Source organism: Balaenoptera musculus, chromosome 4, assembly GCF_009873245.2.
Source record: "Balaenoptera musculus isolate JJ_BM4_2016_0621 chromosome 4, mBalMus1.pri.v3, whole genome shotgun sequence".
Taxonomy (NCBI): Eukaryota; Metazoa; Chordata; class Mammalia; order Artiodactyla; family Balaenopteridae; genus Balaenoptera; species Balaenoptera musculus.
In genome coordinates, this window is record NC_045788.1 from 37824079 (window position 1) to 37851123 (window position 27045).

Genomic DNA, 27045 nt, shown 5'->3' on the forward strand with positions numbered 1-27045 from the left:
GATTTAACTTTTGCGAATTAGAAAGTGTGTTAAGTTGATATTTTTTTATTTCCAAAAATAGGATGACAAAATTAAAATCCGTGTTTAATAATTTAAATTTGTGCATAACAGCCTTATTTCAAATGAAAGAAAATTCTGAAGTTTAGTGTCTTTGATACCTAAGTGGAATGCTACATTATTTAGCTAGGTGAAGAAAGTAAAATTTAAGGTCCTGGTTTACTCAGTTGATAAGCAAGTACTTTCCTCTCTAACTCTCCCCAGCACATACAGACAATGCAGGAATTTGCTTCATTGTTCTATTTTAGTTTGGAAAATTATCATTTTCTCTTACAAATATTATTGCTCTTTTAATTAAGGACGTTTAAAAACACTTCAGGGACTTCCCTGGTGGCGCAATGGTTAAGAATCAACCTGCCAATGAAGGGGACATGGGTTTGAGCCCTGGTCTGGGAAGATCCCACATGCCGCGGAGCAGCTAAGCCCGTGCGCCGCAATTACTGAGCCTGTGCTCTAGAGCCTGCGAACCACAATTACTGAGCCCATGTGCCACAACCACTGAAACCCGCGCGCCTAGAGCCTGTGCTCCGCAACAAGGGAAGCCACCGCAGTGAGAAGCCCATGCACTGCAACGAAGAGTAGCCGCCGCTTGCTGCAACTAGAGAAAGCCCGCACACAGCAATGAAGATCCAATGCAGCCAAAAATAAATAAATGAATTAATTAATTAAAAAATAAATAAATTTATTAAAAAAACACTTCACCTTTGGAAAAAATACCTTATTTTTATACATTTAAAACTTGAAATGATAAATATAGCCTACTAATGAAATTATTGGCCAGGCAAACATCATTTTAATTTTTAAAATTATATATTCTACGTCTATATTTAAAGTGATGATTTTAGTGCTAATAAGAACTAACAAGTGTGATCTCATACTTATTATGGGCAACCATGAAAAACCTCATCCAAAAGTTATAAGGTTTAAAATATAATGCTGGTAGCTACCAGCTGCTAAAGAATTTCATATGCTGATTGTATTCTTTTACTCCTTTGTAATTTAAATGTCTTTATTTAAAAAGTTTGACTTAAGGATATTGTAAAGTATATAGCATTTTAAGATTAGATGGTATCCAGAACATACAGTCCAATGAGTTAGTCCAATGTAATTGGAGGAATTATTAAATGACACTGACCTCATTTCCTTTAAAACAATGAAAATTAATAGTTTCACGTTTTATTAGGCTGATATTCCAGATGTAGTGTACATTTAATTAAGTGTAGTTTCCTTTTAGTTATGGTATGTGTATCTGTTTTTTGTCGCAAATTCTTTCTAGTTTTACAGTTTTCCACATGTTTTCTTTCACCATTTATGATTTTTTTCAAAGCAGAACTATAAGGATTTAAATCACTTTAGCATGCAGCAAAACAGTTCCCATTCAAACAATAAACGCCATTTTAAAAGCCTTTAGATCTTCTGTCACTTCATAAATATAAATGTATAAAAACGTTATGCAGTTGTAGTGCCCACCTGCTAATTAAATGCAGATTTTCTCAAACTTACTTAAAATCTGTCTATTTGTTTCAACTCTGTCTCTGTTCAGAATACATATGGCCCTTGTGAAACTAATTATGCTTATGGAGCAGCTGTTAAATTTAGTGCAACTAATTTTATCCAATATTTTACATTTTAATTGATTACCTGTGAAGAAATTAGCAAATTAACACTTATTGTACAGTAACTGAATGGTCTTTTATGGTTACTTTCAGAATTAACAAGTGAACCAAGCACTGATGGAATAAAGACATTTCTAGGACTTTTAGACAGGAAAGTTATTGGTGGATCTTGATTATCTGGTGTGAAAATTTAGGAAGACTGATGAGTGATGCCAAGCATCTGTGTGTTCTGTATCCTAAACATGAGCAGCAGATTGGAGAGTAATGGCTTTTTCACAGAATTTTGGTAACATATGGGCTTATCTGGATCTGAGAAGTCTTTGAAGATCTTTGAACTTGACTAAATGACTTAACCTTTGCCACAGTGGGTGGGTTATATGCTTTTTTAGGGGGGGGAGGCATTGGCATTCTGCATTTTTTTTTTTTTGCTTTTTTTTCTTCCCAATTCTACCTTTTAATATCTCCTCTTAAAAATGGGGGGACTAGAGATGATGATTGGGCAGTTTTGAAGATTGACATGAGAATTCCAAGATATTTAGTTGATCTACTTATAATAAGGTGGGGTTAAATCTTTTGATAATATTTTAGAAATGAATCTGTGTAGATATTTTCTTTTTTATAGATTTTATTGGAAAATGATACCGCAGTCAGATCTTACTGGCAGTGGGCTGTAGTTGAAAGGATGTGGACAAATGTCGGTTCAAATTTCAGCTCTATCACACATTGGTTCTGTGGCCTCTGAACTTTTCAGACTTCAATTTTCTCAAAGCAAAAACCAAACCAAACCAAACCAAAAAAATAACCCAACTTGCCTGCCCCCAAAGCAAGAAAAAAAATTCCCACCAAACACCAAAAGGCGATGACAGTAACAACTATATGTCTAAATACTCTGGAGAATTAAAAGAGATAAAATAGATGAATATAGCTGACATACTTCTTATCATGTAGAAGTCCTTAGTAATAATAGGGGCTAATATCATGCCCTACAGCATTTTGCTAAAGAGATACACTAAACAAGTGTATTATTTTGCATATTTTAGAGCATTAAATATCAAATAAATGCAGGATTGGCTTTGATTTTTATTTACCAGCTTTGAATTCTGATAATTCAGTTGTAAAACTTGATGCAAGTTTTAGGTCCAAGTAAGTGTATCTGAAATTTTGATAAGAAAGATTCTTCTTCAGTTAGGACACTATGAATAGAGAATTACTGTGTCAGAAATATACAAACAATCCCTGTTTACAAACACTTGGTCTATAGCAACTAGAGGCTTCATCCTCTGCCCCTAGTGAGGACAGTTAACCTTGGTTCTGCAGTTTAAAACACTTGGCAACTGTACTGATCTAGATAGATTTCTCTAAAGTAGATGTAGGATCAAGTATTGACCAAAGCTGAAGAGTATTAACCCACTTAATTTATCTTAGTTAAAATTCAGAATGTGTGTTTTTTCCCCCAAAGAAATAGCATTTTGTTGTTGGGTATATTTGAAATAGTCTTTTAATATAAGGTTTAAGGTATTTTCTGTCAATAGGCTTCTGTGAATTGGATTGAAAAGCCATAGTGATTTTTATGTGAGTTGCAAATAACAGACTTATAAATGAAGTTTCAAATAATTTTTTTAGCCTTTGCATGGAGGATTTTAAGCATTCATTAAAACAGAGAATAGTATAATAAACCCTCATGTAGCCATGATCTATCTTCATCAGGTAGTATTTTGTCAATATCAAGGCTTGCTTTTAAGCTTTGTTATTAGGATGGATCCAGAATACCTTTACTCTATGGCTAATTTAGCTCCAGAATTAATACTTGACTCTATACAATATCTTATGTACAACATGTCTCAACTCTGGCAGGTAGAACACTACTTCTCCCCAATATGTTATTCTGGATTTCTGTTGCTGTCCAGTGTATCTTTCCCTGGTCCCTTGGAATTTCATTTCACATATTTGTAGACTGGAACTTGTCAAAGATGTAGAGAGCCTCTGCAGATTTCTGGATCACTCTCTCTGTCCAACTTCCTTCTGTTTGGTATAATGCCTTACAAAGTCTAGCACCTTGGCTTCCTTGAAGGTCTGTCTCTGTCTCCCTAACTCAGCGAGTCTATGAAGCTTCATTTGAGTTCCCTCTCCTTGCTCTGTGGCTTGGAAACCTCCCCAAGGCAGTAAGCCAGGGCAATCCTAGGGTTCCCTTTTTTGTTTCCCTTTTCTTGGGAAATTACACTTCTGTGCCGCCAATTGCCCAGTGTCTGACATAGTTGTTAAATACATTTTGTTTTCTTTTCTACTTGTTTATGGTGGCAGGGCTATTCCCGTGGCCTTTAACCCCTATGGGCAAAAGGCCATTTAACTGCAAAATTGATTATTTTATTTGTGATTTCTGTATTTTTCTTTGTCATTTCCACCAGGGGTTTATCAATTTTATTAATCTTCTCTAAGAATCAACTTTGTCTTTCTTGACCTTCTGATTCATTAATTTTTTAATTTTTTTCTTCATTTCTTTCCTTTTACCTTCTTTTTTTTTTTAGTTTATTTATTTATGGCTGTGTTGGGTCTTCGTTTCTGTGCGAGGGCTTTCTCTAGTTGTGGCAAGCAGGGGCCTCTCTTCATTGCGGTGCACGGGCCTCTCACTATCACGGCCTCTCTTGTTGCGGAGCACAGGCTCCAGACGCACAGGCTCAGCAATTGTGGCTCACGGGCCTAGTTGCTGCGCGGCATGTGGGATCTTCCCAGACCAGGGCTCGAACTCGTGTCCCCTGCATTGGCAGGCAGACTCTCAACCACTGCGCCACCAGGGAAGCCCCTCCTTTTACCTTCTTTGAGTATAGTTTTCTTTTCGTAGCTCCTTGAGATGGAAGCTTCAATCATTTATTTTAGCTTTTATTCTTTTCCAATATGTGTATTCAGTGCTACAAATTTTCCTCTTCACTGTACTTTAGCTATATAGCCTACACATTTTTGATGTGCCATATTTTAGTTTTCATTCAGTTTAAATAAAACTGTGACCTCATCTTTCCCATGGGTTATATAGAAATATGTTACTTAATTTCCAAACATTTGGAGGCTTTTCTAGGTGTCCTTTGTTTCTTTCTTTTTTTCTTCACTGTAGTTAGAGAACATAATCTGAAAGACCTTTCAACTTTGAAATGTGTTGAGATTAGCTTTATGGCCCATCATAAGATTTATTTTAGGAAATATTACAGATACAACTTGATTAAAAAGGAATGCGGTTAAATAGGTGAATTTAACCATTTGTTCTAAGCTTCTATATCTTTACTTTTTTTTTCCATTTAAAACCTGCTTATTTTATCAGTTACTAAGAGAGCTCACAGACAGCTCTTGATTGTAGATTTGTCTGTTTTTCATCAAGTTCTACCAGCTTCTGCTTTATATATTTCGAGGCTCTGTAAGTAAGTGTATGCAAATTCAGGATAGTTTTATATTCTTTTTGGAGTGATCTTTTCATGAAACTCTCTATTTCTAGAAATATTTCTTACTTTGAAATGATGTTTCAAATCATGTATGATGTTGATGTAATTTCACCATCTTTTTGTTAGTGCTTATATCTTTCTCTTTTCTTTTACTTTCAAACTTTCTGTTTTTATATTTAACATGTTCATTTTGAAAGCTCGCTATGGTTTTTTTTTTTTAGTCTGACGGTCTTTTTCCTTCAATTGTATTATTTAGTCTATTTATGTTTATTGATTCCTGTTATATTTGGATTTAAATCTTCCATCTTATTCTTTGTTTTCTATATGTCCAATCCATTTTTTTCTTTTTTCTACTTTCTTACCTTCTTTGGATTACTTTTATTAGCTTGTTAGCTTACTTTCTTTTTTTGTTTTTATTGAAGTATAGATGAATTACAGTGTTGTGTTAATGACTGCTGTACAGTAAAGTGACTCAGTTATACATATATATATATTCTTTTTTCATATTCTATTCCATTAGGGTTTATCACAGGATATTGAATACAGTTCCCTGTGCTATACAGTAGGACCTTGTTGTTTATCCATTATATATAATATCAGTTTGCATCTGCTAATCCCAAACTCCCAATCCATCCCTCTCCCACCTCCCTAGCTTATTTTCTTTTAATTTTGCTTTGAGTGCTTAACCTAGAAGTTGTAGCATGTCCTTGACTTACTAGAGTCTAACATAAATTAGTACTTTTGTCACTTTTTTTCTTGTAGTTTTGGTAGTTAAGGATAGCTTAAGTAGGTGTAACATTGTGAGCACATGTTTTTCCCCTTGAGCTCCTCAAGGAAAATTAAAGGCATTTTTTTGTTGTGTATCTCACAGTTGAGCAGACTGATGCCAACTTGACTTTCTTTATATCGACTTGGTCAGAGTGTTCTTTTTCCTTTATCATTAATGTGCAGTAACTTCATCAGGATCTATCTCAGAGTTGACTGTGGTTAATCCATTTCCCCATATATACAGTGGATCCTTTCTACATGTAGATTCTTTTAGTTCCAAAAGTGTCTTTGGATTATGATTGTAATATTAGTTCTCTTACCTTGTTTTTTCTTCTTCTGGAGCCTTAGTGAGTTTTGATGTTCATTGTCTGCCTTGTCTATTACTTACTTCTTGTCCTTTCTACTACTTTTATTTATTTTATTTTAAAAAATTTTGGGGGACTTCCCTGGTGGCGCAGTGGTTAAGAATCCACCTGCCAATGCAGGGGACACGGGTTTGATCCCTGGTCCGGGAATATCCCATATGCCACAGAGCAATGAAGCCCGTGTGCCACAACTACTGAGCCTGCGCTTCTAGAGCCCGCGAGCCACAACTACTGAGCCTGCATGCCTAGAGCCCATGCTCTGCCACAAGAGAAGCCACCACAGTGAGAAGCCTGCGCACTGCAACGAAGAGTAGCCCCTGCTTGCAGCAACTAGAGAAAGCCCGCGTGCAGCAACGAAGACCCAACGCAGCCAAAAATAAATAATTAATTAAAATTTTTTTTATTGGAGTATAGTTGATTTACAATGTTGTGTTAGTTTCAGGTGTACAGCAAAGTGAAACAGTTACACATATACATATATCCACTCTTTTTTAGGTTCTTTTCCCATATAGGCCATTACAGAGTATTGAGTAGCATTCACTGTGCTATACAGTAGATCCTTATTAGTTACCTATTTTATATATAGTAATGTGTATATGTCAATCTAAATCTCCCAATTTATCCCCCCCCCTTACCCCCTGGTAACGATAAGTTTGGTTTCTACATCTGTAACTCTGTTTCTGTTTTGTACATAAGTTCATTCATACCCTTTTTTTAGATTCCACATATAAGTGATTTCATATGATATTTGTCTTTCTCTGGCTGACTTCACTCAGTGTGACAATCTCTAGGTCCATCCATGTTGCTGCAAGTGGCATTATTTCATTCTTTTTTATGGCTGAGTGATATTCCACTGTATATATGTACCACATCTTCTTTATCCATTCCTCTGTTGATGGACACTTAGGTTGCTTCCATGTCCTGACCATTGTAGATAGTGCTGCAGTGAACATTGGGATACATGTCTCTTTTGAATTATGGTTTTCTCTGGATATATGCCCAGGAGTGGGATTGCTGGATCATATGGTAGTTCTAGTTTTAGTTTTTTAAGGAACCTCCATACTGTTCTCCATAGTGGCTGTACCAATTTACATTCCCATCAACAGTGAAAGAGGGTTCCCTTTCCTCCACACCCTCTCCAGCATTTATTGTTTGTAGATTTTTTGATGATGGCCATTCTGACCAGCATAAGGTGATACCTCATTGTAGTTTTGATTTTCATTTCTGTAATAACTAATGATGTTGAGCATCTTTTCATGTGCTTTTTAGTGATCTGTATGTCTTCTTTGGAGACATGTCTGTTTAGATCTTCTGCCCATTTTTTGATTGGGTTGTTTGTTTTTTTGATATTGAGCTGCATGAGCTCAGTAATTTTGGAGATTAATCCTTTTTCTGTTGTTGCATTTGCAAATATTTTCTCCCATTCTGAGGGTTGTCTTTTCGTTTTGTTTATGGTTTCCTTTGCTGTGCAAAAAGCTTTTAAGTTTCATTAGGTCCCATTTGTTTATTTTTGTTTTTAATTACTTTTTTTTAAAGTTTCTTTTTCTTGGCTCTTTTATCAGTAATGCCTATGTTTCTTATTATATGCTGTGTTTAATTAATGTTGCAATGTTATGTTATAGTCTCTTCTTCACTTTTTGTGTTGTGTATTTGTATCACCTGACAAATTTGGTTCCAACTTTGACTCATTTCTCATAGTTGCTTTGTATGGATGATAGATTCATTTTTATTTTTTTTGGCCACGCTGTGCAACACTCAGGATCTTAGTTCCCCGGCTAGGGATCGAACCTGAGCCCTTGGTAGTGAGAGCTGGAGTCCTAACCACTGGACTTCCAGGGAATTCCCTAGATTCTTTTTTGTTGTTGTTCATGATAATGTTCAGAATTTTCCTGGATTGGCAGTAACAGACAATTCAATTGATGAACTGAAGGTTTTGGGTGACTTATAAGATTTCTTGAATGACACTGCACTATTATTAATTCAGTGAGGTGGAGTTTCTTTAATAAATGGGAAACTATGGGAAAAGCCAGGTCTGTTTTCAGATCTTTTGATGTCATCTTGTTTTTACAGAGCCCTGAGCTTCAGCCCCTTGATTTTTAGTTTTCTTTCACCACCAAGCCACCAGTGGACACTTCCCTTTTCAAAAGTGTATCACTTTCCTAGAGTGTAGGTCCTTTTAAAAAATCCCCCTTGTTGTTATGGTTTTAGCTCAATTTCGGTTGGGGACGAAAGTAGATGTCTGAGTTCAAAATATCATCTTGACATAGAATCCATGTTAGTTTATTCAATGTAAGAATATTAAGTATAATTTTAATTGTAGTTTCATTTTATGGTAAATGTAGTCTTTATTTTATAGTACTCTACTTAAGAGACTATTTGAAGTATTGTAGTTATTGTTTTTGAAAGATAAAATATTAGGATATTTATTTTGATTACATGTGTTTAGAACTTATTAGCCAATTAAGAAACTTGACAAATTGGTTTTTGAGGGCAGTAATTCATTTTATTCAGGGATGTTATGGTGATTCTTCCTATTCTGTAGATATTGAAAGCATTTATCTGGTATAATAGGACATCTTGCTGTCCATTTATTGCTTATATATTGTGTGTTCTAGAGTGCCACATTTTTTATCAAATGTTTCTTTGCTTATAATATATCTCCATATTGGCTTTGGTACTCTAGAGACTTCTAGAGTGATTTATCAGAAGCATACTTATTTAAGGAATGAGGGAAAAATAGCATTCTAAATTTTAGTATAGTTTCTTTGACTTTTTTGTTTGTCTGGTCAGAGTAGGAAATCTCTTTACTCTTTATTTTGTTCTTAATGGAGATCCTTCAAATATGTAGTTAAATTTACTTAATAAAGTAAATGGGGTTGTTCATAGTCTAGGAAGTGAGTTTTACTCAGAATTGTTTAAAGTAATTCTCATGACTGAAAAGAAGTCAGCAGCTTAATTCATTTAAAATCTGTATTTGATTTTGTGGTCCTTTTTACAGCCTTTAAAAATGTTGCAAAAACTGTGTTTTGGCTTTGCTATCTTTTCCCTATTTATTCTCTTCAGAGTCATTTTTTGCTTCTTGTAGCCTATAAATGAAGTTGAGGTCTACAATATGAGAATTGAAATAATCAATATTAAGACATTGCTGTGATATTTTAAAACTTATTACTTTCTTTCAATTTGACATCATGGGTAACTTAAATTATAGATCTGCTATTGCTGTCTAGGTCATTGAGCCACATCAACAATATTTACAAAAGAATATTCCAGACTGGCATGTGTTGCTTGTATGGAGACGTAATGAGCAGAATATTTTTGGAGAATGGTAGGCATATGTTTTCTACAGTGGAATCTTTTTTTTTTTTTTTTTAAATTTTTATTTTTTTTTTTATTCTTTTTTTTTTGGCTGTGTTGGGTCTTCGTTTCTGTGCGAGGGCTTTCTCTAGTTGCGGCAAGTGGGGGCCACTCTTCATCGCGGTGCGCCGGCCTCTCACTATAGCGGCCTCTCTTGTTGCGGAGCACAGGCTCCAGACGCACAGGCTCAGTAGTTGTGGCTCACGGGCCTAGTCGCTCCGCGGCATGTGGGATCTTCCCAGACCAGGGCTTGAACCCGTGTCTCCTGCATTGGCAGGCAGATTCTCAACCACTGCGCCACCAGGGAAGCCCCTACAGTGGAATCTTTGTGTTAGGGAAAACCATGAGATGAGTTTGGAGATAATTGAGTTTATTTCAGGTATTGGGTAAGTTGGGAGGAGTAGAGATTAGGAAAGTAGTTGCTGTTGGGAGAGTGAGGCAGATAGTAATTGATAGAAGGCCTCTAATTGTGGTATTTAGCTTTGCTATGATGGTGATAGAGTGATCCTACTTTCTGGTTTCTCTGGGACAGAGCCAATTTAGGCCTGTTGTCCTTATGTTATAGTGCCTTCCTGGACTCTAAAATAAATCCCCTTTTATTTTCCAAAGGCTTGGATGATAGGTGATACGATTTTCATGTTAGTAGCAAACTGGTGAAGATCATGCATGTATTTGGCTGCTGAGGGTTTCCTGTGGAGAAGATGATAATCTTTAACCAATATTATTATTATTTACCTTCCTATATAAAAGAAATATATTGAAACTTAAGTAATCCTTATGCCAGCCTTAAGATTTTAAAGGTCTGTCAGAATCAGAATACTTCTCTTTACTGGATTAGCTGTGGTATGAGGGAAACATTTCATATTCTCTGAATCAGATTTTACTCATTCATTTAGATTAGCACATCCCACAGTTACTTCTTTCTCAGTGCCTGCCTACTCCCAAATCACCTGTCTGCCATCTCACAATTTACTGGTGTTATTATTTAGTCCTTATAATAACCCTGAAATGTAGTTATTATCAACATTTTGTAGATGAGGAAACAGATGCCGAGAGAGGAAGTAACTTGTTTGAGGACACCATTATATGAGAATTTCTTTATTTTTTAACTTAATACTTCTGTAGCTTTGGGTATATTAAGAGCATATACATTTACTTTTTAAGATACAGTGAAAACATGATTTTACCAAAATCTACCTTATCTGTAATCCACAAATGATTGCACATTTTGTCCAACAGTATATTTTTCTTAGTGGCAAACCACTAAGAAATGAGCTTACTTCAAAGTTTTATTTAAAAAAAAGAAGCTCTTAGGGATTTGTTGTTAGAGTTTAAACTAATATTTAACTCTTTGTCTTTTGTTACACTATATTTTCACTAGTTAAGTGAAAAAGTAATTGCCAGAATCATAATGTAGAACCAAATTAAGATAACATAACGTGTGTGTGTGTGTGTATATACTGTATATGTAGTGGCTCTGATTATCACAAAAAAGGCCCCCTTCATTTCTATTATTATTACTTTCTTTTAATCAGAAAACTTTAGGCTGATTGATTATTGTTCAGAGATTTTAGAATAATCTGTTAAAATTTTTACATATCCACATATAATAAAAGATTTCATTAGAAATGAATAGATAATGTCTGTGGGGGCAATAAATTATTGATAAATTAAAACTTTATTTTATGTGGAAAGAAGCATGTGTCAAAATTGAGAGGGAGTAGTCAAAGAGAAAATGAAGGAAATTTAACCTTTGTAAATTAGTATAATAAACCCATGTTGACATTCCTAGCAATAAATATTGTAACTTCTCAAAATGACATATTAAAAAAAAAGTTTGTGATCTAATGATACAATATTGCTCTTCACTCACTGAATGAACCAGTTAAGGATGAAAGAAGACAGAACATACTACCAGTGAAATCCATATTTCTCTTCAAGCCCTACATATGTCCTAAGTACCCAGGACTAGTTCATGTGATCTCTTTATCCACAATCTTTATTTATTTAGGTAATTTGTGTTTGCTCTTTTCTTTTTTGCTTGATCAGTCTAGCTAGGGATTTACCAAATTTGTTGATATTCTTGTCGAACCAGGTTTTGGCTTTGTTAATTTTCTTTATTGCTTTTTATTCCATTGATTTTTGCTCTTTAATGTTTCCTTTCTTCTACCTACTTTGGATATACTTTGCTCTTCTTAGTCTAGCTTCTTAAGATGGAACCTTAGGTAATTGGTTTTAGACTTTTCTTCTTTTCTAATATAAACATCTAAATCTATAAATTTCCCTCTAAACATTGCGTTAGTTACATCACACAAATTCTAATATGCTATATTTTTATTGCCTTTCAGTTCAAAATATTTTCTAATATTTTTGTGATTTCTTACTTTACTCATGATTTATTAAGAAGTGTATTATTTAATTTCTACACTTTTGGTTTTTTTCTGGATGTTTTATTGTTACTGAATTCTAATTTAACTCTGTTGTGGTCCGATAAACATTTTGTATGATTTCTACTTTTGAACTGACCCTTTGATCATCATGAAGTATCCATTTTTATTTGGGGTAATACTCCTAGTTTCTGAGTGTCTAGGATGGTACTTTATTTGATATTAATATACTCATTCCAGCCATCTTTGTTTACATGATATATCTAATTTTAGCCATTTACTTTCAACCTGTGTCTATATTTAAAGTGCATATCTTGTAGATAGCATATAGTTGTGTGTTGCTTTTTAATTTATTAGGACAGGCTTTGGCTTTTTTCCCCCCTCTCAAACAAAAGATCTCACATATTTATTACTGGACCAACTTACTAGTGCAGAAACAGAGAAACAAAGAGAAAAATCATTTTCCCAATAAAACACACCCAACTGTCCAGATAGTAGTGTATGCTTTCAGAGTGATAGGGTAAGATGTAAGTTACTTTCATACAGCATAAATATTTGTGCCATCTCTTGTGTGATTTAGACCCAGCTTGGTTTTTCTCCAGTGTCTCATTGTGGAGGTGTACTCGATTTATTACTTGTTTTCATCTGAATCCATTGGGGAATAGTACAATTCTACTTTTGTTTCTTGGCCAGGAATTGCTTGATCCTGAAAGTCTTCTGAGAAGACATGTGAGCCTTTCCAGCCTCACATGGATTAATGATTAACGAATATTGGATTAATGAATATTTTTAAGAATTTTCTTTTAGTTCATCTTTTGGCTTTTTAGCTATATTTCTTTGCATTTCATTTCTTTTTTTTTCTTTAAGTAGCTACTGTAAGGATTACATATATGCCCTTATGATTCAGTACTTTAAGTATGTTTCAGTGTACTTAGAGTTACTATTTCACTGTTCACACCAAGTGTAAAAGCTCTCTAACTGTGTAGGTTAATTTACCTGCTCCATACTTTATTCTGTGGAGATTATATGTATTATATCCACTTTCATTATAAACCCTACAATAAAATACTGTAGTAAAGTAAAGTACTTTAAGTACATATGTATTTTAACTAAATTAAGGGAAGTCGTTTTTTATATTTACCCATATTATGCCATTTCTAGTGGCCTTCATTTCCTTTCTAAAGGTCCAGGTTTCCATCATTTATCATTCTCTTTAGCCTGAAAAACTTACTTTAGTACATACTTTAATGCATATTATTAACTACTGATGATTATGTTTTACTTTTCCTTTATCTCAAAAAGGTCTTTGATTTACTTTTTTTTTAACATCTTTATTGGAGTATAATTACTTTACAATGTTGTGTTAGTTTCTGCTGTATAACAAAGTGAATCAGTTATACATATACATATATTCCCATATCCCCTCCCTCTTGTGTTTCCCTCCCACCCTCCTTATCCCATCCCTCTAGGTGGTCACAAAGCACCGAGCTGATCTCCCTGTGCTATGCAGCTGCTTCCCACTAGTTATCTATTTTACATTTGGTAGTGTATATATGTCCATGACACTCTCTCACTTTGTCCCAGCTTACCTTTCCCCCTCCCCGTGTCCTCAAGTCCATTCTCTATGTTGGCATCTTTATTCCTGTCCTGCTTCTAGGTTCATGAGAACCATTTTTTGTTTTTTTTTAGATTCCATATATATGTGTTAACATACGGTATTTGTTTTTCTGACTTACTTCACTCTGTATGACAGACTCTAGGTCCATCCACCTCACTACAAATAACTCAATTTCGTTTCTTTTTATGGCAAAGTAATATTCCATTGTATGTATGTGCCACATCTTCTTTATCCATTCATCTGTCGATGGACACTTAGGTTGCTTCCATGTCCTGGCTATTGTAAATAGAGCTGCAATGAACATTGTGGTACATGACTCTTTTTGAATTATGGTTTTCTCAGGGTATATGCCCAGTAGTGGGATTTCTGGGTCGTATGTTAGTTCTATTTTTAGTTTTTTAAGGAACCTCCATACTGTTCTTCATAGTGGCTGTATCAATTTACATTCCCAGCAACAGTGCAAGAGGGTTCCCTTTTCTCCACACCTTCTCCAGCATTTATTGTTTGTAGATTTTTTTGATGATGGCCATTCAGACTGGTGTGAGATGATACCTCATTGTAGTTTTGATTTGCATCTCTCTAATAATTAGTGATGTTGAGCATCCTTTCATGTGTTTGTTGGTAATCTGTATATCTTCTTTAGAGAAATGTCTGTTTAGGTCTTCTGCCCATTTTTGGATTGGGTTGTTTGTTTTTTTTGATATTGAGCTGCATGAGCTACTTGTAAATTCTGGAGATTAATTCGTTGTCAGTTGCTTCATTTGCAAATATTTTCTCCCATTCTGAGGATTGTCTTTTTGTCTTGTTTATGTTTTCCTTTGCTGTGCAAAAGCTTTTAAGTTTCATTAGGTCCCATTTGTTTATTTTTGTTTTTATTTCCATTTCTTTAGGAGGTGGGTCAAAAAGGATCTTGCTGTGATGTATGTCATAGAGTGTTCTGCCTATGTTTTCCTCTAAGAGTTTTATAGTGTCTGGCCTTACATTTAGGTCTTTAATCCATTTTGAGTTTATTTTTGTGTATGGTGTTAGGAAGACCATGACTATTAATACCATAGTCAAGCTGATGAAAACTAAAGATAAAGCGAAGTCTTGAAAGTATTCAGAGAAAAAGTGGACACATTACATACAAAAGAACTATGACATGACTTACTGCTGGCTTCTCATCAGAAACAATGAAGATCAGAAAACAGTGGAACAAAATTCTTAACATAGTGAAAGAAAAAAAAAAAATCAACCCAGAATTTTATACCCAGCAAAAATATCCCTCAAGAAACCAAAAGTAAGTAGAACACTTATTTTTGTAAGTAGAACACTTACTTTTTGTAAGTAGAACACTTATTTTTGTAAGTAGAACACTTATTTTTGCTGGGTATAAAATTCTGGGTTGATTTTTTTTTTTCTTTCACCATGTTAAGAATTTTGTTCCACTGTCTTCTGATCTTCATTGTTTCTGATGAGAAGCCAGCAGTAAGTCATGTCATTGGTCTTTTGTATGTAATGTGTCTATTTTTTCTCTGAATACTTTCAAGATTTCGCTTTATCTTTAGTTTTCATCAGCTTGACTATGGTATTACTAATCATGGTCTTCATATTTATTTTGGAGTTAACTAAACTTCTAGAATCTGTAAATTTTTTGTTCACTAAATTTGGGGAAATTTTGGCCACCACTTAAAAAGAAATTGATTTCTATCTCATTATTTTCTCTACTTATGAGTTTAAATAAACATGTTAGACATTTGAATGTTGTCACACAGATCCTATAGGATCTGTTTTTCTTTTCCTTTAACAATCTTTTTTTCCTCTTAGTTCTTCAGATGGGATAATTTTGATTTATCTGTTTTCAAGTACATAGATTTTTTTCCCCTCTGTTGCTACCAATCTGCTTCAGATCTCTTTTAGCATAATGGTAATTTCAGATATTGTATTTTTCAGTTACAGAATTTTTTTTTTACTTCTAGTTTGTCTTTTAAAATTTCTTAACGTTTTATTCATTATAAGCATAGTTATACTTACTACTTTAAAATCCTTGCCTGCTAACTCCAACAGCTGTCTCGTCTCAGGGTTGTTCACTATTGACTATCTTTTCTCACGTTTTTCATGTTTCATTGTATACCTAGTAATTTTGTATTTTATCATGGACATGGTGAATGTCATATTTTGAGTACTCTGAATTCTGTTATATTCCTCTGAAGAATATTGATTTTTTGGTTTACTTTTTTTTTTAAAGCAGGAAATTAACTTAGTTGAATTAAAATTACAACAATTCATTCTCTTTGGGGCAGTTGAAATTTTAGTTCAGTTCTTTCATCCTTAGCTATTTGGAGTTTGCCCTTCATATGCATGATGTAGGATTCAATTCAGCCAGAGATTTGAATAGAGTTTACATCTACAATTTTTGGCTCCTTTAACTGACTCTTTTCCAGGATTCCCCTTTCATTTTCATTTTGCGATGGTTGCCTTGAGTCTTTGTTCTGGATTTTCAGGCCATAAATTTGAAAGTTTTCCGTTAGAGTTTTAGCTGTCCTGCATGGCACAGACTTAGGCTTGTCCTCAGAAAAGAAACTGATAAAATGGGAAACTTTCTTACTGCTGTTTGCTTTTTCCAAGTGTTGGCATTGCTTATGATTTTTGGTTCATAATCTAATTGCTTGAAATTACATTAAATAAATCAACAGCATATTTATATAGTAAGATTTTGTTCAGTGCTTTTAAGGTCAGTGCCTTCTTTTGGTCACTATTCAGTGACTTCAGTTAGTTGCTTTTTTATAGTTTCTATAGTATCATCAATCTGGTAGAGGCTTTCTTCTCAATACTGTAAGGCAGGATCTAAAAATCTTTACTTTTTAAAAGCACATAATATATCCTAATACTGTCCTTCATTTTATGCAAAGAATAGCTGGATTATAGTAGAGTAGAGGAATAGTTTTATTCTAACAATTAGAAATAGGAAATTAGGTAGAATCAATATAGAAAGTAGAGATTTTAGGGATAGGGAAGACCCTAATCCTTGCATATTAGAATAGATACATTTAGATTTGTTATATTATCTTGAAGAGATTTGAGTAATGAAGATTTGATTTGAACTATAAGACTTTTTTGACTAAGCAAACACTAAACCTTATATTCCTGTAAAGTTGACACATATGTTTCCCTCATATCATTTAACAGAGTACTTATTCATAAAGAATCATCTTTAGATGCTTACTTCAAAGAGTTATTTAACTGAATCCTTAACTAAAACTAAATCCTTTTCTTTCAGACAATTTTTAAGGATATTTTTATTTCATAATACAAAATATACACTAAATGTATATAATGAAATCTACTTACTGTAGGTCCCGATCAAGACCACGTCCACGTTCCCATAGTCGAAGCAGTGAAAGGTCCAGTCACAGAAGAACACGTAGTCGGTCTCGGGATAGAGAACGACGTAAAGGCAGAGATAAGGAGAAAAGAGAAAAGGAAAAGGATAAAGGCAAGGACAAGGAATTACACAGCATCAAACGTGGGTAAGTTGAAGCAGATCTAAAACAGTGATGACTCCGTGATTCCACAGCAATATTCAAACTAAATGTTCATCTTCTGAGGTTTTTCTAAGATGGAAAAAAGAGGAGAATATAATAGAGAATAAAGAAAGGATAAATCAGAATAGTTATCTCAGATTTTTACTGTGCTTCCTTTCTATTCCTGTTTTCATTTAATATTTACAAAACTAATCTTAGAAACAAATAGCACTGTCAAAACTTAGTATGTCAGTAAAGGAAAATTGACATAATTTGTTAGGAAAGTTCCATTTTCTTTATCATGGATACAATATTTAAAATTTGAAGACTACTTACAATTAAAGATGTCTGTTAGCTTATTGTAAAACTGTTAGGGGAAAAGGATAAAGATGGAACGAAAGGAGGGAACCACGTGATTTACTGTTGGCTAGCCCTCTTTCAATGTAGAATGAGGACTTGGTCAATATTAAGGTATATGTACGTGTTATATGAGTGTATGTGCATATGGGACCCAGAATTTATTTTTTTTGGAATTGATATCATTGAAACAGTTATTCTAGTTTTGTCTTTTTGGAGGTTGAAGTCCACTCAAAACAGTTTATTTAATTAAAAGATGTTAAAGTGAAATAAAATCTTGTTTAGTAGCTTAAATCAGCAGTCCCCAACCTTTTTGGCACCAGGGACCAGTTTTGTTGAAGACAATTTTTCCATGGACGGGGGTGTGGTGGTGAGGCTGGGGAGATGGTTCAGGTGGTAATGTGAGCCATAGGGAGCGATGGAGAGCGGCAGCTGAAGCTTCGCTCGCTTGCCCACCACTCACCTCCTGCTGTGCAACATGGTTCCTAACAGGCCGCAGACCGGTATCAGTGGTTGGGGTGGTGGTTGGGGACCCCTGGCTTAAATTACAGCTTCTTGTTTGTTTTATTCCAAACCGACATTGGGATCTTTTATTCTATGAAGTGTTTAGAACATCTTAGAATTTATCCTCTTTTGTTAGTCTTTCAACACCCTATATATGTTCACTCTAATACTTCAATACAGAAGTGTTTATCTTTAGTGTATCACTTTTCACTGTTAAATTGAAGAGCTTACCAAGATTTTGGATATGGTTCCTTGAGATCTTGATTCTATGAAGAATTAAGTTTATTGAAGGTTATGGGGCTCTTCTCATCCCTCTCTTTTTCACAGTTGTCTGTGTGTTTATTTTTTAATCTAGGTTTACAGTGATATTATATAAAACTGCCTGGATTGTTGGCTTTTATGTATTCTTTGAAATGATAAATTTGTGGTGGATTTTGGGAGAGTGTAACATTATTGTGTGACTTTCTTTCCCTGATCACCCCATAGCCATTAATGTACATTGAGCAGTTGTGGTCCTGAAAAATTCTGAGTTCTGCCTTTTTCTAGTTTTAAGGACTGTTAAATGTTATAGAAGAGTAGATAGAGTTGGATATCTGGCTTTAAAGTTAGGGAGCCTGACTTAGCCAGAGTTGGTAGAATGGAGTGAGGATCAGAGAGGATATGGGGGAGATCTGTTGATAAAGGGAGAAAGTCAGGAGGATGATAGTTGAAGAGAAGAAGTAGAGTAGGTTTCTAAGACTGGAAAATAGAGTAGGTTTCTAAGAGTGGAAAATATGGGCTAAGAGGATGAATAAATTACATTAGTCAAGGAAATGCTGTGCTCCTTGTTCTTTTTTTCTTCCTCCTTTTGGGTTACACTTTAGATATTACATGACTATGTGAAATGACTATGATTTTTACTGGTCATTAAATCTTTGCTTTCTGCTTCACCAAGTTTTACTTTTTAGAATAATATTTACACAGTTGTATGAAGTTGATATTACATAAAGCATTAGTTGGGGTATTTTAAAGGTAAGAAAAATGAGAGCATGAATCAAAAGGGAGGTCGGATGGTTTCAGGAAAGGGTTTCATATGGTGACATTAATTTTGAAGGTCGGCACCAGCTTTACAGGTTAGATTCTGCCATCGCTCAGAGCTGATTTTGTTCAAGGGACTGATTCCTGGATGACAGGTTCACAAGATAATAATGTTGTGTTTGTCATTATTTCTTAAATCTCAACAAAGGCAATGAACAAAGTCAGAACAAGAGGTGTCAGTTGAAGGGCCATGAGTACTGATGCCAAAAAGCTGTGAGTAGCCTGATTTAGTCATCTTCATGGTTTTAGTGGACCATAGTACAGGGTGGTGTTATGTCAATGTGCCCTCCCTTCTGATTAGTGCTAAGGCCACACGAATTCATACCTTTTAGTATGATCTGAAATCAGGATTTGGGGGGGGGGGATTGATGTATACATTTAATATGGTAGTATTTATATATGACAGATACACCCCGTTTTGCTCCAGAAATAACTTATATATATATTTTACAGCTTACATGTTTATTTCCTAAACCTGATCTTTAAGCCATTCAGGGCAGAGCATGGGTATTATACTCTTTTGTATTACTCAGCGTACCTAATGTACATGGTAGTTTTTCATAAATATTTATTGGGTATTGATCAGATATGCTCATTCATTCATTTGTTCACTTGTTCAGTCAACAATACTTGAATGCCTTCTGTTTGTCAAGTATATGTTAGTAATGGGGACATAACAGCAGGCTAGTCTTACTTGGAGATTTCGTGCAGGTGGCAAAATAAGCATATATAGAAAGGAAGATATGTAAGTAATTACAGTAAAATCAGATGAATGTTTCAGTAGGAAACTAACTGTTATGTGTTAGGGTACTTTTGGCTGTAAGTAACAAAACCTAACTAAACTAGCTTAAACCAAGAGCAGCAAACTTTTTGTGAAGAGCTAGGTAGTAAATAAATTAGGCTTTCTCGGCCATATGTCTCTGTTGCCAACTACTGAACTCTGCCCTTTTAGCATGAAAGCAGCCATAGATAATACTAAATGAGTGGCATGGCTGTATTCCAGTAAAGTTTTATACTTTATTTACAAAAATGGGCAGCTGGCTATATTTGCCCATGGGTTGTAGTTTCTCAACATCTGGCTTAAACGATTAAGTACATTTATTGCTAAAATAAGAAAAAGTTTGGAGGTAAGCAGACCTGTGCCCTTTTTATTGTTCCAACAGACCAGTCTCAGCACATTGGGTTTCATCCTCAGTCTTGACACATTTTGGTTGCAAGATATTTTCATGAACTTTAAGCTGGTTGACCTAGATTAGTCAGCATGTTAGGGCCAGGCTCTCAGGAGAAGCGATGTTTATACACTGAAGGAAGGAAGAGATGGGAAAGAAGGGTGCATGCAAAATGAACTTCATGTGGAAATACTTGGAGGAAAGCAAGGTGAGTATGGCATATTTGAGAAACTGAAGTCTCATGGGGATTGGTTTAGAGAAGAAGAGGAATAATGATGAGAGGTGATTATTGGAGTATATGTTATGTTAAGGAGAGAGTTAATTCTAAAGGCAGTGAGAAGCCAGTGAAATCTCAAGTAGAGTAATTTTATGATCAGGTCTACATAAGGTATGAACAAAATGCTTTACTTGCAGTGGACATAATAATAAGCATCTAACATTTAAATATATTTTCTAGGTATCAGAAATTTTGCTAAGCATTATATATTATCTTATTTAATTTTCATAATAACCTAGTGAAATAGGTGCTTTTATTTTCCCATTTATACAGATGAACACTTGTTATCATAGGACTTGTAAATAAATGACAGAGTTAGGTTTCTAATTCAGGTGTACTGACAACAGCATCTTGACTCTTAATAGTACACTATGTTTATTTCTGTAGTAATCCATGATTATTGATGATGATATACAGTGTTTGAGATCAAGTGATATGCTATTGCTTAAACTTTCCTAGAAAATAGCTAAGGAAAATGGAAAGAATTTTCTGTGCCTTTTTTTCTCTGATCGGGTCAGAAATCTGTTATTAGTAAAAGACTGATTCCTTCTTTTCTTCCTTTCTCTTCCTTACTTTCCCATGTCAGCATTTAATCTGTTTATGTAGAATTACTTTTAATTATATTTAATAAAATGACAAAAAATTTCTAGACCTTAATTAAATGTATTTCTGTGATGGTTTTATTGGCTCTTTTGAAATTTTTATTATTTTTTTTAAGAACACATATAGGTGGAGAGAAAGGAAAAAAGATTCACAAATGATTGAATTTGGACTTACGTATTAGCTCATTGTGATTGTATGACTCAATGACAAATATTTTAGCTTGTGCTAAATAACCTAGATGCTTCCTCGCATAAGAGAAAATAACAACTCATGTGATTCTGTTTCTTTATATATAACAATCTTTGTTTTTATCACACCAGTTTGAAAATATCAATATTTCTAAATATTGATAGAATATAAAGCATACATTGATGAAATATAAAGCAAGGAGAGTAAGTACACTAATTGTAAGGGAATATTTTATAAATTGGGAAAAATAAAAGCAGGAGAGAAAGAAATGCTCAACCAGGAATTTATGAGCCTAATAATAAGGAAGAGCTTTTTTTTATTAGCCTTTTGAGAAAAATGATATAAAATTAGGCAATTCTGAAAAACCTTTTTAAATTAGCAGCTAATTAAGTACATGTTCTGGAAATTCCTGGAACAGTTGAATGATTATAATTAGGATTTGTGTATAATGTCATAAATTGATCTATTTATTTTATAATTTTGCTGAATAAGGGAGGCCTAATATAAACTAGAAGGATATCAGGAGTTTGTAGGGATTAAAAGGTGCCTTTCCTTACAACACTGAGTGAAAGATTAATATAAGAAAGACACTGACCAAACCTTGTCTTAGATTTTATCAAAAAGGTTTAATGACTTTAATTTTTAATGTTTTACATTTATAAAATTTGGTTTCTAAGAATATTTAATTTTTAAAATATTGATACAGATTTTGTTTGTTTTTATTAGTTTCCCCCCCAAATTTTTAGAACAAATATTCAGCGTATCATTAGATAATTATATTTCTTTTCTGAGGACATGTCTTTGCAATATGAAAACAAATTTTATTAATACTAGAGTTATTAAATTGAAATTGGGCACTTAACAACATCATTTTAGGCAAGCTTTTATTGAGAGTCAAAAATCAGAAATATGAAACTTGCCATGGCATCTCATAATTACAACTTGTTTTGATGATTGTGAACATTGTACACCCCATTTGAGTCTTCTGTGGATTAGTATCTTACTGAGCCTTCTTTAGAAACATTTTAATCAAATTCCAAAAAGTGTAGTCATCCACTATAAAGCATTTTATGGACTTCCTTGAGAAATTAGTTGTGAGTAAATGTCAGTGCCACCAGTGACATTCTACTATTGATTTTAAATCATAGTGCCATCCTTAAGAGTAGAATTTGCATGGATTTGATTTAACTTTATTATTATTTTTAAAATATTTATTTATTTTTATTTATTTATTTTATTTTTGGCTGCGACGGGTCTTCACTGTGGCATGTGGGTTGCGGCGTGCGGGATCTTTTTGTTGTGGCACACAGGTTCTTCTTGTGGCGCCTGGGCTTCTCTCTAGTTGTGGCGTGCGGGTTTTCTCTCTCTAGTTGTGGCACACGGGCTCCAGAGCGCGTGGGCTCTCTAGTTGAGGCACATGGGCTCAGTAGTTGTGACGTGGGGGCTTAGTTGCCCCGCAGCATGTGGGATCTTAGGTCCCTGACCAGGGATTGAACGCGCGTCCCCTGCATTGGAAGGTGGATTCTTTACCACTGAACCACCAGGGAAGTCCCTGATTTAACTTTATTTTCAATCATGATTTAAACCACCAGCCAGGAAAGTTTGGTTTAAAGCAGTTATTGCCTAGTAAAATGCTTTCTTAATTTGAGTAACTTTAGGATTCATCAGGAATCTAATTTAGTATTCCACAGCCTATTCTCCCCTATGATGTGCTACTGTGAAAGGTTTTCACTTTTATTATATTCTTATTAGCTTTTCAGTAGGTGGATGTTGTACTCAGAAATGTGCCCGTCAAGACTTCTGGAATATTTTGCCCAAACACTTGTGTTGTTTATACTTATCTTCCTCATTTCCTTTATATAACTTTCTGAAGCTTTGTACTTTTAGAGAGAGGTTAAGAATTTCCCTCTGGATACAAATTTTGACAACTGAAGCAGTGCTTTTTGGTAGGTAATTGGAGGGGAATGCATTTAAACAGAATTTAAAAATTTTTTTGGCCGCATCACATGGCATGTGGAATTTCCCCGACCAGGGATTGAACCCATGCCCCCTGCACTGGAAGCGTGGAGTCTTAACCACTGGACCGCCATGGAAGTCTTAAATATAATTTCTTAAATGTGACTCTCACTAAATCATTTGTCTTAAGTCTTTTTGAAAATATGTATAGAAGCCACTGGGATAGCAGTGAACTTGGGCTTCAGTTATAGCCCATGCTATTATGGGCTATAGTTATAGCCCATTTTTCCTACCTAGTGCTTGGCAGAAGGTGTTGGAAGTGGTTTGGGAATGCTGGACTCTGAGTTTGACAGCAGTTACATACTCTTAGAGGCTGTCATATTTTTCTTTACCTCTTATTTCTTTATGCAGCAGGAAATCATTTATGCTAATTTACCCTTATTTGCATATAGGTTATAGAGTTCTGTGGTGCAGAGAGTGCTTAGAACTCCTTTTAAGTGTCTGTTTGGATCAAAGCAGGGCTGTGTGATAGCTGTTGTCTGACACCAAGCTGTGTGGTGTTGTTTTCATTAAACATTTATTACACTTCGAATGTGACAGCAGGCAACTTTGTGCCAGGATAACATGTTTTCATGCAAAATTTATTGAAAAAGACGAGACTCTGTAAAGAGATCCTGTTGCCTTTCACCAGTGGCGAAGGGTAAATGTTTGGTTCGAAGGAAGTATACCTTTAACGCGTCATTGTAACATGCGAAAGAAGCTTCGTACTGTCAATTTTGTTAAGCAGGTAAACAAAACCATCTTTAAAGTGTGTGCACTGGATTTTTTTTCCTTTTTAAATTAAAGGTTTTACAGTTTCCTTGTGAATTGAATGAATACCGTAACAGTGGCTTATTATGTTGTTGGGTATTTTATATTACAGTGAAATTTACCACCCAGTTTCCATTATGTGGGTTTGGGTATTTGTCACTAGCTATTAGTTTTGTTTAACAGAAACAATCTGTTATTTTTCAAAAAGGTGACGTCAAGAAAGGGAATCAGTCCATCATAACAAAAAGAATAATCAACAGAAGCAGGAGACAAGGGTTTCATAAGTTCTCCCCCAGTCACCACCTTTCTCTTACTCATTATATTAGTACTTTTAATTATCCCAGAGTTTGCTCAATGGAATTTGACTTGAATTATGCCTGATAGAGCATTAAATGGCATGAATTGTAGGTTCATTCTTTCTTTTTTGTGGTTGCCTGACTAAAAAAACTTGGAATGAGAGAAGGTACTTTTATTTTCCTTTTTCATTCCACGAGAAGCTGATGAATTATGGTTGTATGAAGAATTAGTAAGAGTGAAAGTAGCCACAAACTGGACTTTTTAGTAAGTTTTATCACATGGACTATCAAAAATTTGGTTAGACCCCTTACAAGGGGTATTACAAAAATTATGTTGGCATTACCATTCAAGATTAAAAGGAGAGAAGTAGTGAGTTGTATGTGATGGAAGGAACTTTGTCTTTGGAACCATGCAGAATCCACACAAACCTTCAAATTCTGACTTATTTTGCCTTGGAGCTACTAAAGGATAATTTTTTAAAAAGGTAAAATCATGACTCATAGACATGTACATAAACCCATGCCAAAGCTGTTAGTTCATTAATTAATGAGGGAACCCAGTGAGATGTTACATGGAGCTCAAGGAGAATCCAAAGAACAGACACATACATAGGCCACCAGGAATACTGGACACAAACTTGCTTAATTGATTCAAAATTGCCTTCTTCCACGTGGGGAGGGAAATCAGTTATAACTCCACTGGAAAAATTCTTTTTCATATCTATGGAAAATAATCTTTTGCATTGCTATCAATTATTGATAATTTGTGGAATTTAAAAATATGTCAGACGAGGAAGAGCAGAAAAGTGGAGATAACTTGGAAGTGCACCCTAGACAAAACATCCAATCATCTTATTTGGTCATCTCATATCATTAAAAATTTTTTCCTGACAAGGGCAAGTTATTCTTGTTAAGCCTTAAGTTACTTCTGTAAAATTAGGATAATGATAGTTGAAAAGCTGTCAAGATTAGAAGCAGTGTGTGTAAGAGGCTAGTACTATGTAGTAGGATTTCAATAAATGGTAGTTATTTTATTTTTTATTAATAACACAAATTTAATTATTGATTCCCGTGAATACCAGTTTCTCAGCTGTCATTCTTTTTTCTTACTTTTGTGTCTTTTTAAAGAAATATTCCCTCAGCCTTAAAAACTCTTTCTTCCCAACTCTCCTGACAGTTCCGATGATGTTTTGGGCTCATTTTAGAGGTCACATCCTTTATGAAGTATTTCCTGCCCCTCATGAGTGTGCTAAATAGCTCTGCAGTTAGCACTCATAGTATCTACACCTAATCTGAACAGAGAGCTTTGTAATAAAAGAGAGCTTTGTATAAAATTTCATAATTGCCAGATTACACATACTCAATACCTTGTCTATTGTATTCAACATTGTATTTATATTTTCTTGGATCATAACAAGTACTGAAATATTTGTAGAATGTATAAATAAGTAATGGTTTTAGAAGTTGTTTCTAGGTAACAAAATGCAGCTTTTAAGCATTTAAAAATGGTAAAATTGAATTTTGGGTATTAGGAAAATAACCACCTTTTTTCCTACTACTCCATGCCTGGTATAAGTGTGCATGTGCACACACATAAACATACCACTTCCATCAAAGTCCCTAGACTACATTTTTTTTTTTAACATCTTTATTGGAGTATAATTGCTTTACGATGGTGTGTTAGTTTCTGCTTTATAACAAAGTGAATCAGTTATACATATACATATATCCCCATACCTCTTCCCTCTTGCGTCTCCCTCCCTCCCACCCTCCCTATCCCACCCCTCTAGGTGGTCACAAAGCACCTAGCTGATCTCCCTGTGCTATGCGGCAGCTTCCCACTAGCTATCTATTTTATGTTTGGTAGTGTATATATGTCCATGCCACTCTCTCACTTTGTGCCAGCTTACCCTTCCCCCTCCCCGTATCCTCAGGTCCATTCTCTAGTAGGTCTGCGTCTTTATTCCTGTCTTGCCTCTAGGTTCTTCATTACCATTTTTTGTTTGTTTTTTAGATTCCATATATATGTGTTAACATACAGTATTTGTTTTTCTCTTTCTGACTTACTTCACTCTGTATGACAGACTCTAGGTCCATCCACCTCACTACAAATAGCTCAATTTCGTCTCCTTTTATGGCTGAGTAATATTCCATTATATATATGTGCCACATCTTCTTTATCCATTCATCTGTTGATGGACACTTAGGTTGCTTCCATGTCCTGGCTATTGTAAATAGAGCTGCAATGAACATTGTGGTACATGACTCTTTTTGAATTATGGTTTTTTCTGGGTATATGCCCAGTAGTGGGATTGCTGGGTCGTATGGTAGTTCTATTTTTAGTTTTTTAAGGAACCTCCATACTGTTCTCTATAGTGGCTGTATCAATTTACATTCCCACCAACAGTGCAAGAGGGTTCCCTTTGCTCCACACCCTCTCCAGCATTTATTGTTTGTAGATTTTTTGATGATGGCCATTCTGACTGGTGTGAAGTGATACCTCATAGCAGTTTTGATTTGCATTTCTCTAATGATTAATGATGTTGAGCATTCTTTAATGTGTTTTTTGGCCATCTGTATGTCTTTGGAGAAATGTCTATTTAGGTCTTCTGCCCATTTTTGGATTGGGTTGTTTTTCTTTTTGATACTGAGCTGCATGAGCTGCTTGTAAATTTTGGAGATTAGTCCTTTGTCAGTTGCTTCATTTGCAA

General features: G+C 34.7%; 1 protein-coding gene across 1 annotated transcript in view; it reads left to right on the plus strand.

Annotated features, from left to right (window-relative positions):
* RSRC1 (arginine and serine rich coiled-coil 1) overlaps positions 1-27045 on the plus strand; it is a 415975-nt gene that overhangs the window by 90000 nt on the left and 298930 nt on the right. The window contains exon 4 of the mRNA XM_036850366.1: positions 16929-17102. Within this exon, the coding sequence (XP_036706261.1) occupies positions 16929-17102 (174 nt within the window). The remainder of the gene's footprint in view (positions 1-16928; positions 17103-27045) is intronic.